General features: G+C 48.3%; 1 protein-coding gene across 8 annotated transcripts in view; it reads left to right on the top strand.

Annotated features, from left to right (window-relative positions):
* Window positions 1-12,426, top strand: part of DPP3 (dipeptidyl peptidase 3) — a 32,770-nt gene extending 20,344 nt beyond the window's left edge. For 5 of the 8 annotated variants that reach the window (XM_057552014.1, XM_007171005.2, XM_057552015.1 and 2 more), the window contains 5 exons: window positions 35-159; window positions 282-441; window positions 1,882-2,061; window positions 9,122-9,284; window positions 11,875-12,426. In XM_057552014.1, the coding sequence (XP_057407997.1) occupies window positions 35-159; window positions 282-441; window positions 1,882-2,061; window positions 9,122-9,284; window positions 11,875-12,047 (801 nt within the window). In that variant the 3' untranslated portion in view covers window positions 12,048-12,426. The remainder of the gene's footprint in view (window positions 1-34; window positions 160-281; window positions 442-1,881; window positions 2,062-9,121; window positions 9,285-11,874) is intronic. The other 3 variants (XM_057552016.1, XM_007171006.2, XM_007171007.2) reach the window with 2 other exon arrangements.
* Window positions 12,427-12,567: the final 141 nt, after the last annotated feature.

The following is a 12,567-nucleotide window of genomic DNA, read 5'->3' as shown; positions in this document are numbered from 1 at the left end:
CCCCTAAGCTTGCTTCCTGGGCCTCCCCTCCCAGATTCAGAGCTGGTACCGGAGCGGGGAGACCTGGGACAGCAAGTTCAGCACTATCGCCTCCAGCTATGAAGAGTGCCGGGCAGAGAGCGTGGGCCTCTACCTCTGTCTCAACCCCCAAGTGCTGGAGTACGAGCAGCAGGCCTGGGGGGTGGGCCTCCTCTGGGGATGGAGGGGGTGCCGGCGGGGAGGGCAGGGCCCGGGGAGCCTCTGACCCCCCTCCCCCCTGCCACTTCCCCTCCCGCCCCCAGGATCTTTGGCTTTGAGGGGGCTGATGCAGAAGATGTGGTCTACGTGAACTGGCTCAACATGGTTCGGGCCGGGCTGCTTGCTCTGGAGTTCTACACCCCCGAGGCCTCCAGCTGGAGACAGGTGGGGGCCAGGGGACCCCTCAGGAGGGAGGAGCCTGAGGTGGGGACCAAGATCAGGATTCTGGGTGTAGGGAAGGGACAACCGTACCTACGAGGCGCATAAACTAGGTTGATCCCAGAGTCCACTGCATATGAGAGCGAGTCATGTCACTGTTGTGAGTCTCGGTATCCCTGTCTGTGAAATGGGAGTAATAATCTCCTTGCCCACCTTTGAGGGTGAATCAGATGAGATGATTTTACTATGACCACTAACAGATGACTTGCATAGGACTTACTCTGTGCCACTTAGTTCTAAGCACTTTATGTGAATTAACCCATTTGTCCCCAGTGTCAACCCAGGAGGTAGGTACTGTTATTACCCTCATTTTAGAGATGAGGAAATTGAAGCACAAAGCGATTAAGTAACTTGCTGGTAAGTAACAGAACCAGAATTCAAATCCAAGCAGCCTGCCTCCAGAGCCATTAGGCTACACTGTTCGGTGATGAGATGTACTTTAGAGACAGGGTAAGCAATTGAAATCTTCTAAGAAGTCAAGTAAGTCTGTTTTGAGGAGGCAATATTGTGTCATCAAAAGAACACACGGGGACTTCCCTGGTGGCGCAGTGGTTAAGAATCCTCCTGCCAATGCAGGAGACACAGGTTTGAGCCCTGGTCCAGAAAGATCCCACATGCCGTGGAGCAACTAAGCCCGTGTGCCACAACTACCAAGCCTGCGCTCTGGAGCCCGTGAGCCACAACTACTGAGCCCACGTGCCACAACTCCTGAAGCTCACACGCCTAGAGCCCATGCTCCACAACAAGAGAAGCCACCGCAATGAGAAGCCTGCGCACCGCAACAAAGCGTAGCCCCCACTCACTGCAACTAAAGAAAGCCCGTGCACAGCAACGAAGACCCCACACAGCTAAAAATAAATTTAAAATAAATTAATTTATTTAAAAAAAAAAAAAGAATACACGTTTTAGAGTCAGGAAGCTTGGGTTAGTCCTTGCTCTCTCCTACGAGCTGTGTGACCCTGAGCAAGTCACATCACCTCTCTGGGCCTCTGTTTTGTCATCTGTAAACTGGGGATAACGGTGCCCTCTTGATCCCACTGTTGAATGCAAACAGGATCGGATCGTGGAGAAGAAAGTGCTCGGGGTCCTGGTGGCGAGGGGCCCTCTGGGGGTAACTGTTTTCATGAGGGTGGGCTGTGGAGCAGCAGAGGGGATGGTGGGTGACAAGGGGGAACATGGGGCTCTGGGTCCTGCCTGGAAATGGCCTTCCTGTCTACCAGGGCAGCCTGCCCTCCCTTGTGAGAGGAGAAGGGAAGCATTTGAGGGGAGAGGAATAGGCACAAAAGGACCCACAGGCTGGGGAAGAATAAAACGACAATAATAATTGACAGTTAGTGCGCACATGTGATATATCAGGCCTTGGAATGAGCTCTTGATACTTCTTGCCTCGGGGTTGCAAATGATTCCTTTCTCTGGCCCCGGCAGGCCCACATGCAGGCCCGGTTTGTGATCCTGAGGGTCTTGCTGGAGGCTGGCGAGGGACTTGTTACCGTCACTCCCACCACAGGCTCCGATGGGCGCCCAGATGCCCAGGTCCACCTTGACCGCAACAAGATCCGGACTGTGGGCAAGCCCGCCCTGGAGAGGTTCCTGCGGAGACTCCAGGTAAACAGGGGCCTCTCACCTTGGAGGCCCCCTCCAGCCTCACCCTGTCTCCCCACCCTGTAACAGGGAAGGCTTCTTGGAGGAGGTGGTATTTAAGCTGGAATTTGAGTGCCAAGGAGGAACCAGCTATTAGAAGATCTGATAGCAGAAGAAACAAAGCGTAAAGCCTGGTCTTGGGACTGAAGGAGCTTGGTGGGTTGAGAGACAGAAGGAGGAAGCCTGGAGCTTGGTGAGTGAAGGAGGGAGGGACAGTGGTCACTGCAGCCCTGACATCCCTCCCATGTAGGGATGTTTAGAGTCAGGAGACCTTTTGGTGTTCTGGTGCCAGTACTAACCAGCTGTGTAATTGGGGTAACATACTTTGCCTTGCTGGCCTCCACTTTTCTCATCTGTTAAATGAGGTACATCACCTGCCTCACCTGATAGGAATTAAATGAAACAAAGTATATGTGGAACTGAGCAATAGAATGTCGTGTTATCCAAGCCAGTGTGACACAAAGTGTGGTCCAGGGACCAGCAGCAGCATCACCCAGGACATACAGACTCAAAGGCCCCACCCCAGACCTCCTGATTCAGAAATTCTGAGTGCGGGGCCCCGGAACCTGCATGTTTACCTGCCTGCCAGGTGATTCTGACACTCAGCAAAGCTGGAGGACCACTGATGGTGACCCACTCCTTACCGGGCAGTGCCTTCCATCACAACAGGGTCCTGCTGGCTTTTTCAACCTAAAGAAGGCCCAGCCTTCAATTCAGCAAATATCTCTTTATGATTGTACTCCCACCTATTTCCAGAAGGGATGTAAGGCATTTTTCCTAAAAAGATACGTGTTTGGCCATTAAAGTAAAATAAAATTAGAAATTAAAAATCATTAGATGCAAAACGCAGTGCAGTGTCTTGGGTTAGATTCCGGAATAGAAAAAGGACATTAGTGGGAAAACTAGTGAAATCTAAATAACGTCTAGAGTTTAGTTAATACAAATGTACCAATTATGTAAGATGTTGACAACAGGCAAAACTGGGCCAGGAGCACACGGGAACTCTCTGTACTATCTTTGCAACTTTTCTGTAAATCTAAAATTATTCCAAAACAGTCTATTAATAATAATAATGTCACTAGATAAAGGAGTCAAATCTGCCAAATCTTCGGCCAGTATTGAATTGTGACTTAGTAGTGAGTGAACACAGAGCATTCCGTTCTAGAGATTGAAGCAGGTGGGTCTCTGTGCGAGAGGAGTCATTCAGCAGAATGGACAGTGTCTGCAGCAGTAGTTTTACAGAAGATACGGAATATGGAAGCATTTTTGGTGTTGCTGTTTCTTTTATTAGCCCCCCAGGAAAAGCCAAGAGCACAGCAAGGAGCCAGCCCCAGGGAAGATGAAGGCTTTTCCATAGGGAAAGGCTTCAGCCATGGGTCACAAACACAGTCATAGCTTTGGCCCACCCGTATGGTAAAAGTTGGTGAGGTGAGATACAAATGTGTATTTCTGACTTCTTGGAAGGCCTGACATCAATAGATGTAATTCCCACGTGAATGATGGGCTGGAACTGAGCAGCAGCCACTGCATTTGCACGCTTGGACATTTGGACGTGGCATGACTCTCCAGTTTGCCGGGTTCACTGCCTACCTGCCTTACTCACTTGTTCATGATGTGAACACCTGGGTCCCGTCAGCACCCCTGTTGCCAACTCTTTGGTTTAAGCTCCTGGGGTCTAACCTGTCGACCTGATGAATGTGTGTTCACATTCTGGGTGTTAAGTATCATGCAGAAGAGAGAAAGGTGAGGTATTCTCTCTAACCTTCCCCCAGGAGTTCCCAGTCGGTTTTAATTACTCCAAAGCTAGGGAAAATCATTCTAACCCTGGGTCTAAGAGGGGGAGGCTTACCTGGAGGGTGCCCTAGTAGGAATCCTACTTTGCCACCTGCAAATTGGCAAAATAAGTAAGGATCAGAGCCACAAAATGTCAGATATTTGGAAGAGAGCCACATAGACCTCCTAGCAATAATCTTTATAATCACTGAAACTAAAAATAGGCAGCTGAAACAGGTTTTAAATCCAGCTGAAGATAAGGGAAGTTATACAGCATGTAGCACAGAGACACAAAGCTAGGAAATTTAAAAGAGAGATTAAGAGACATGGAGGATAGTGTGAAAAGGTCTAATGTACATAAACTGAAGTTCCAAAAGGAAAGGAGAGAGAAAAGGTAAGAGAGGGACTATTAGAAGAGATAATGGCTGAGAATTTTATAGAACTGATTAAAGACCCAGTTCATAAATCCAGGAAGCTCTAGAAATACCAAGAATGGCAAGTGGAACCCCTGTCTAGAAACATCATAGAATGGGAATTCCCTGGTGGTCCAGTGGTTAGGACTCTGCGCTTCTATTTCAGGGGGCCCGGCCGGGTTCAGTCCCTGGTCGGGGAACTAAGATCCCACATGCTGCATGGCCAAAAATAAAGTGAAGGCAAAATAAGAGTAGAAATTTAAAGGGGGACATAACTGTAAATATAGCAGGAATTTATGGTAATAACTTTTTAACTTGGATGAATGGACAAATTCCTAGAAAAATAATAACATTAAAATTGACTCATGAATAGATAACTTGAATAATCCTATAGCCATTACAGAAATTAAATCGGTGGTCTAAAATCTTCATACAAAAAATGCTAAGCCGGGACTTCCCTGGTGGCACAGTGGTTAAGTATCCACCTGCCAATGCAGGGGACACAGGTTCGAGCCCTGGTCCGGGAAGATCCCACATGCTGCGGAGCAACTAAACCCGTGGGCCACAACTACTGAGCCTGCGCTCTAGAGCCCGCAAGACGCAACTACTGAACCGCGTGCGCCTAGAGCCCGTGCTCTGCAACAGGAGAAGCCACCGCAATGAGAAGCCTGCAGCACCACAACAAAGAATAGCCCCCGCTCGCCACAACTAGAGAAAGCCCACGCGCAGCAACGAAGACCCAACGCAACCAAATATAAATAAATAATTAATTAATTTAAAAAAAAAAAAGCTAAGCCCACAGAGTTTTACAGATGGATCCTACGAAATATTCAAGTAACAGATGGTATCAATTTTATATAAACTCTTCCATACAATAGAAAAAGAGAATGTTCTCTACCTCATTGTAAGATGCCAGTTCAATCTTTTTTTTTTATTTTTTTTAATTTTTATTTATTTATGGCTGATGTTGGGTCTTCGTTTCTGTACGAGGGCTTTCTCTAGTTGTGGCAAGCGGGGGCCACTCTTCATCGCGGTGCGCAGGCCTCTCACTGTCGCGGCCTCTTGTTGCTGAGCACAGGCTCCAGACACGCAGGCTCAGTAGTTGTGGCTCACGGGCCCAGTTGCTCCGCGGCATGTGGGATCTTCCCAGACCAGGGCTCGAACCCGTGTCCCCTGCATTGGCAGGCAGACTCTCAACCACTGCGCCACCAGGGAAGCCCTGCCAGTTTAATCTTGATACCAAAATCTAAGATAGTTCAGGAAAGGAAAATGTAAATGCCAAAATTCTAAAACAAAATCTTAGTAGATCAAATCCAGAAAATATCAATTTGGGTTTAATCCCAGAAATGAAAGAAATCCCAGAAATGTTTATTTAACATTATAAAATATATTTATGAAAATCACCGTATTAAAGGAGAAAAACCATGATCATCTCAACAGATTTAGAAAAAGCTCTTGAAAGTCAATATGTATTTATGATAAAAAACGCTTAAGAAACTCAGAGTCAAAAAGAATTTCTTTAACCGATAAGAGTGTCTCAAAAAAAGAAAGTACAGGGCTTCCCTGGTGGCGCAGTGGTTGAGAGTCTGCCTGCCAATGCAGGGGACACGGGTTCGAGCCCTGGTCTGGGAAGATCCCACATGCCGCGGAGCAAGTGGGCCCGTGAGCCACAACTGCTGAGCCTGCGCGTCTGGAGCCTGTGCTCCACAACAAGAGAGGCCACGACAGTGAGAGGGCCGCGCACCGCGATGAAGAGTGGCCCCCACTTGCCGCAACTGGAGAAAGCCCTCGCACAGAAACGAAGACCCAACACAGCCATAAATAAATAAATAAATAAATAAAATTAAACATCATTAAAAAAAAAAAGAAAGTACAGTAAATGTCATTTGTTGAAACACTAGAACATTCCTTTTAATCAGGAAGAAGACAAATATACTTTCTATTTCCACTTCTGGTCAACAGTGTACTGAAGGTCCTAGCTTTTAGAAGGAAACAAGAAAAACAAGTAAAAAGTTTAGGCATTAGAAAGGAAGAAACAAAACTCATCGTTTTGGGAATTCCCTGGCGTTCCAGTGGTTAGGACTCTGTGCTTCCACTGCAGGGGACACGGGTTCTATCCCTGGTCGGGGAACTAAGATCCCGTATGCCATGTGGGCTGCCAAAAAATTAAAAAAACAAAAACAAAAACATCGTTTTGCAGATGATATGACTGTCTACATAGGCAAGCCAAAAGAATCTATAAATTATTGAAAGTAAGAAAAGAGTTCAGCAAGGTTGAATAAAGGCCCAAGAGGGTTTTTCATGGAACTCTACAAGCTGATGGTAAAATTTAGATGGAAGCATAAAGGACCATGAATCAGAGCCAAAACACTCTAGAAGCAAAACAGGTTGGGGACTTGTTCCACCAGATATCAAATTTTATTCTGAGACTTCTAAATTCAGTGTGGTACTGGGACAGGAATAAACAAATTGACCAGTGGAACAGAACCAAGAGCTTGATTGTTTGGTATATGACAGAAGTGGCGTTGCAGACCACTGGGGAAGGAGGGACCATTTAATAGCGGCCCTGGGACAATAGATTATCCTTATGGAGAGACACTTTGGATTTCTACGTTATACCACACACAGAATTCAATCCCAGAGAGATTAAAGGCTTGCACGTGAATGGCAAAGTTTTAAACTGAGAAAAGAATATCTTTATGACCTCAGGGTGGAGGAGAATTTCTCCTCATACAAGAAGCACAAGCCATCAAGGAAGAGATCGATCCCTTTAACTACATTAAAAATGACTTTCAGGGACTTCTCTGGTGGTCCAGTGGTTATGACTTTGCGCTTCCACTGCTGTGGGCCTGGGTTTGATCCCTTGTCGGAGAACTAAGATCCCGCAAGCCATGCGGCACAGCCAAAATAATAACAATAATAATAACTTTTATTCATCAAAACTTACCATAAAGAAGGTGAGAAGATGAGTCTTAAACTAGGATAGGGTATTTACCACATATGTGTTAACAAAAGGTTAGCATCTAAACATATAAAGAACTTTAAAAAAAAAAAAAAAGGGAGGAAAATACAACCTAACAGAAAAATAGGCAAAACTCATGAACAGAAGAGGAAAATAAGTAGCCCACAAACTTGAGGGATGTTATTCCATCTCATTAGTCATCAGGAAAGCGCAACTTAAACAACATGAGATTTCCACCCACCAGCTTGGCAAAATGAAAAACTGTCAACGCCACCCTGGTGTGCCGAGCAGGACGGACTGCCAGCCCCTGCTTCTGGGAATGTAAACAGGTGCAACAACTCTGGAAAACAATGTGGGCATCGTCCTTTAAGGATGAGCATTCACTTGACCTCCAGACCTTGATTCTCTGGGGAAGCCTGCCTCTGAGCATCAGGAGACGTACAGGATGTCCACAGCAGCCTCAAAGGGCAAAAAGCACAGGTTACACAGCAACAGTGGAAGAGATGAAACTGTGGCATGTTTGTAAGTGGAATATGTACAGCCGTGAGAAGGGTGAACTAAACTACGCACACAAACACAGATGAATCTCAGATGTAACTCGAGCAGAAAAAGCAAATCACAGGATGAGGGCAAAAATTTATGGTTGAGAGTAAAACTCAGGGAAAACAAGGGACTAATGAGCACCAAGTCGAGTGCTGATTCCTCAGATGGGGGAGGCCACAGGGTGCAGTCAAGGAGGGGGCGATTGGACTGATTCTTAAGCTGGGTGGTGGTTGTACAGGTGTCTTATTCTTTATAACATACATACTATGTATTTTGGATGTGTGAAATGTTTTACTAAAAAAAGAGGGTGGGGACTTCCCTGGCCGTCCAGTGGTTAAGCCTCTGAGCTCCCACTGCAGGGTCAATACCTGGTTGGGGAACTGAGATCCCGCATGCCATGCAGCTGAGGAAAAGTATTTATTGAACACTAAGAATAATTGCTTGAACATTTGTCATGGTGAAAATAAAAATGTTTTTATTTTTAAATTTCATTATTATTTTTTAATATTTATTTATTTATTTATTTATTTTTAATAAATTTATTTATTTATTTTTTGGCTGCGTTGGGTCTTCGTTGCTGTACGCGGACTTTCTCTAGTTGCAGTGAGCGGGGGCTACTCTTCGTTGCGGTGCGCGGGCTTCTCATTGTCGTGGTTTCTCTTGTTGCGGAGCATGGGCTTTAGGCGCGCAGGCTTCAGTAGTTGTGGCACGTGAGCTCAGTAGTTGTGGCTCGCGGGCTCTAGAGCGCAGGCTCAGTAGTTGTGGCGCATGGGAGATTAGTTGCTCCGCGGCATGTGGGATCTTCCTGGGCCAGGGCTCGAACCTGTGTCCCTTGCATTGGCAGGCAGATTCTTAACCACTGCGCCACCAGGGAAGCCCAATATTTATTATTTATTTGGCTGCACCGGGTCTTAGTTGCGGCACGTGGGACCTTTAGTTGCGGCATGCGAACTCTTAGTTGCAGCATGTGGGATCTAGTTCCCTGACCAGGGATCAAACCTGGGCCCCCTGCATTGGGAGCACAGAGTCTTAGCCACTTGACCACCAGGGAAGTCCCTAAAAATGTTCAAAAAAAAAAAAAGAGGGTGATGATAATACCTTCCTTGTCTACAGCTCAAGTGAGACAAGCAGAGGAGAACCATTAGCTTCACTTTAGTATGGGCACTTACTCTGTGCTAACATGTGATCTGCATTCCTCGCGTATTCAGCACAGGAAAGCTGCGAGAGAGCAGGTGTAATCCAGGGCTGGGCACCGTTGGCTGTAGCCCCTGGCAAAGCCCCGTGGATGCTGGGAGGGCGCCCATGATAGGCACTAACTCCTGTCTTCCCACAGGTGCTGAAGTCCACGGGGGATGTGGCCGGAGGCCGGGCCCTGTATGAGGGGTATGCGGCGGTCACCGATGCACCCCCCGAGTGCTTCCTCTCCCTCAGGGACACAGTGCTGCTCCGTAAGGAAGCCCGGAAGCTCATCGTTCAGCCCAACACTCGCCTCAAAGGTAATGGGCTCCTGAGCCCCCACTGATGGGGGCCGTGCGGGGCCCTCTGGGAGCACAGAGAAGGCCTGGAACCAACCCGGGGCTCAGGAAAGGCTACCTGGGGTGGCCCCCCTCCCCATGCCAAACCTCAGGCCCACACCTTGGCATCTACCACCACCCCCCCCGACACGGGGTCATTGCTGCTTCTCAGACGGCAACAGAAGGTTTGAGTCAGGCCAGCAGAGCAGGGGCTAGTAGAACAGGCAGACCCCGGGCCTGTGAGGAGGCCAGGCATCACACCGGAGAATCAGGCCTGTCGGGGGCCCAGGAGTGAGGTCAGCTCAGGCAGAGAGGTGGCACCCCGCAGGCTGAGTTGAGCCCAGGGGACAACAGGACTCGGCAGAGCCCGGGGGGAGATCAGCATCCCCGTGGTCCTTCTCCCTCCTCAAGCAATGATGCCGTTTCCAGAATCCCTGGCCCTGTCTGCCTTGCGCTTGTACCTCTTGTATTAAAAGCCCTTTTGTATTAAGAGCGTTTGCTCCTCACTACCGTAGTCATGGGCAGTTGTGAGGGTTAAATGAAATAATTACCTCCTCCTGGTGAGGAAAAAGCATTTGAAAGGTTTATTCTAAACTCTACTCTGGGGAGTTCCCTGGTGGCCCAGTGGTTAAGACCCGGCGCTTTCACTGCCAGGGCACGGGTTCAGTCCCTGGTCAGGGAACTAAGATCCCCGCAAGATGCGTGGTGTGGCCAAAAGAAAAAATTAATAAGAATGAAAATATACCTCATTTAAAAAATAAAAGAGGGGCTTCCCTGGTGGCGCAGTGGTTGAGAATCTGCCTGCTAATGCAGGGGACACGGGTTCGAGCCCTGGTCTGGGAAGATCCCACATGCCACGGAGCGGCTGGGCCCGTGAGCCACAATTGCTGAGCCTGCGCGTCTGGAGCCTGTGCCCCGCGACGGGAGGGGCCGCGATAGAGAAAGGCCCGCGCACCGCGATGAAGAGCGGTCCCCGCACCGCGATGAAGAGTGGCCCCCGCTTGCCGCAACTGGAGAAAGCCCTCGCACGAACCGAAGACCCAACACAGCCAAAAATAAATAAATAAATAAATAAATAAATAAATAAGAAAATCCTTTAAAAAAATAAATAAATAAAAAAATAAAAGAGAGGAGTTCGGCCCCCACCCCTTGGCAACCCTCTCCCCGGCTCCCCGCCCTCCGGGCACACCCCCTGAGCTATCACCCAGCTTCCTCTTCCTCATACGGCTGTCACTCTGCCATTTTCCTGTCTGCTCGTCTGCTCATCTCCGTGGCAGCAGGAGCAGCACATCCCTGACACCTGGCACAGGGCCTGGCCCACAGGAGCCTCTCAGTGCCTGTCAAACGAGTGAGGGAATGGATCATGCCGGGCACATAGTCAGTGCTCATTACATGGACAATATCGTCATTGCTCTGACTGTCCAGCCCTGGGCAGGCATTAGGGTCGGACTACTCACCTCAAGTAGTTCACAGCCCATTAGGAATAAGCCAGAGAGAGAAATGATCTTATAAGGGAAGTGTTCATGGGTGCCCAAGAAACACAAACAGTGGTCTGAACACTTAGAGAAGGGAAAAGAAGACCTCTACTTTTGAGGGACTCAGGGAAGGGTCTGGGGAGGAAGTGGGGGGTAAAACTTGAAGGCCTGAAGAACAGGTTGGATTTTCCAAGGTGGTGGTGGTGACGAGGATGAGGATGCTGATGATGACGGTAGCTAACTTTTGAGGACGTCCATGTGCCAGAGTCGGGGTGAAAACTTTCCGTGGATCAACTCCCAACAACTCAATGAGGAAGTTATTATCCCCATTTTTCAGCTGGAAACTAAGACACAGAAGGGAATGTATTTTCTTGAGGTCACACAGTTAGTGGGTGGCAGGATCAGGATTTGAACTTGGGCCATCTGAACTCAGAGCCTGTGCTCTTAGCTGTGTCCATCCCATGATGCCACAGAGCACAACAAGGTGCTGTGAGCGGGTAGAGCAGTGGAAGGATGTTAGAGGGAAGTGCTTCCCACGAGTATTCAGGAACACCCCATAAGTTAGATGGGTACCCTGGGAACAGCCTCATTTAACAGATGAGTAATAGGTTCAGAGGTCGTGGTGCTCGTGGTAGCTAGCGCTTGGTGAGCATTCCCTCAGTGCATTATTGTATTTAATCACCACAGCTTCTTGAGAGAACAAGTACTGTGCTTGCCCACACTTTACAGATGAGGAAACTGAGGCTTAGAGAGGTTGAGAAACTTGCCCAGGGTCCAACAGTAGACAGAGATAAGGCAATTCCTGGAGGCCAAGGACTGTGTCTGTTTTACCTAACATGGCACTGGTGTAAATCTTTATTAAGTGAATGAATGAATGAATGAATGAATGCAGCAATTCACTGACTACTCCCCCTTTAGTATTTCCTATCTCATAGGATTATTTTAAGGATTCAGTTAGATAAAGAAATATTGAGCACAGTTTTTGGCACATGGTAAGAGCTCAGGAAGAACTAGCTGCTCCTATGATTATGATTATGATTCTGTTTCCCTATTAAGACCTTTTCCTGCTGCTGTTTTTTTCTCCATCTCCTCCCCAGGCTCAGAAGTACAGCTTCTTGAGTATGAGGCCTCAGCTGCTGGCCTCATCCGATCCTTTTCTGAGCGCTTCCCAGAGGATGGGCCCGAGTTGGAGGAGATCCTCACCCAGCTGGCCACAGCTGATGCCCGGTTCTGGAAGTGCCCCAGTGAAACCCCATCTGGCCAGGCTTGAGGCAGATTTGCGCAGCCTTTCCCCCACTCCATTAAACCAAGGCTGCAAGTGGCCCCCTTTTTGTGTGTGTCTTAAGGGCCAGGGGAGGGGCAGGAGCTCGGACCTTGGTGCTACCTCAGCCAAGGGTGGTGACACTAAGCCCTTCCATTTGACAGCACTTTCCAGCTTACCAAGTGCTTCCCCTGTGTTATCTCATTTGATCTGCACTGCCCTCTGTGGGGTGGGCAAGGCAGGGCTCTGTATCTGGCTTCCCAGATGAGGCAATGCAGGTTCTGAGAAAGTGACCTGTCACCCTGCAGGACTCAAAACCTCTCCCAATCCAGTGCTCTTCATGTATTACTTTTATAACCAGAAAAATAAATATTAGAAACCACCACCATCTTTGCAATTTGTGTGGTTCTTCCTTGCCTTTGCCTCACTTCTCATTTGCTCCCAGCAGGGTGCTGGGATCAAGGCCTGCGGAGGGAGAAGGAGGGTCATTTTTAGGCTCCTGTCCACAACGGGATTTTGACATCACCTC

Source organism: Balaenoptera acutorostrata, chromosome 9, assembly GCF_949987535.1.
Source record: "Balaenoptera acutorostrata chromosome 9, mBalAcu1.1, whole genome shotgun sequence".
NCBI classification, from domain to species: domain Eukaryota; kingdom Metazoa; phylum Chordata; class Mammalia; order Artiodactyla; family Balaenopteridae; genus Balaenoptera; species Balaenoptera acutorostrata.
Note: the sequence above shows the minus strand (reverse complement) of the source record. Positions and strands in the feature narration are given on the sequence as shown.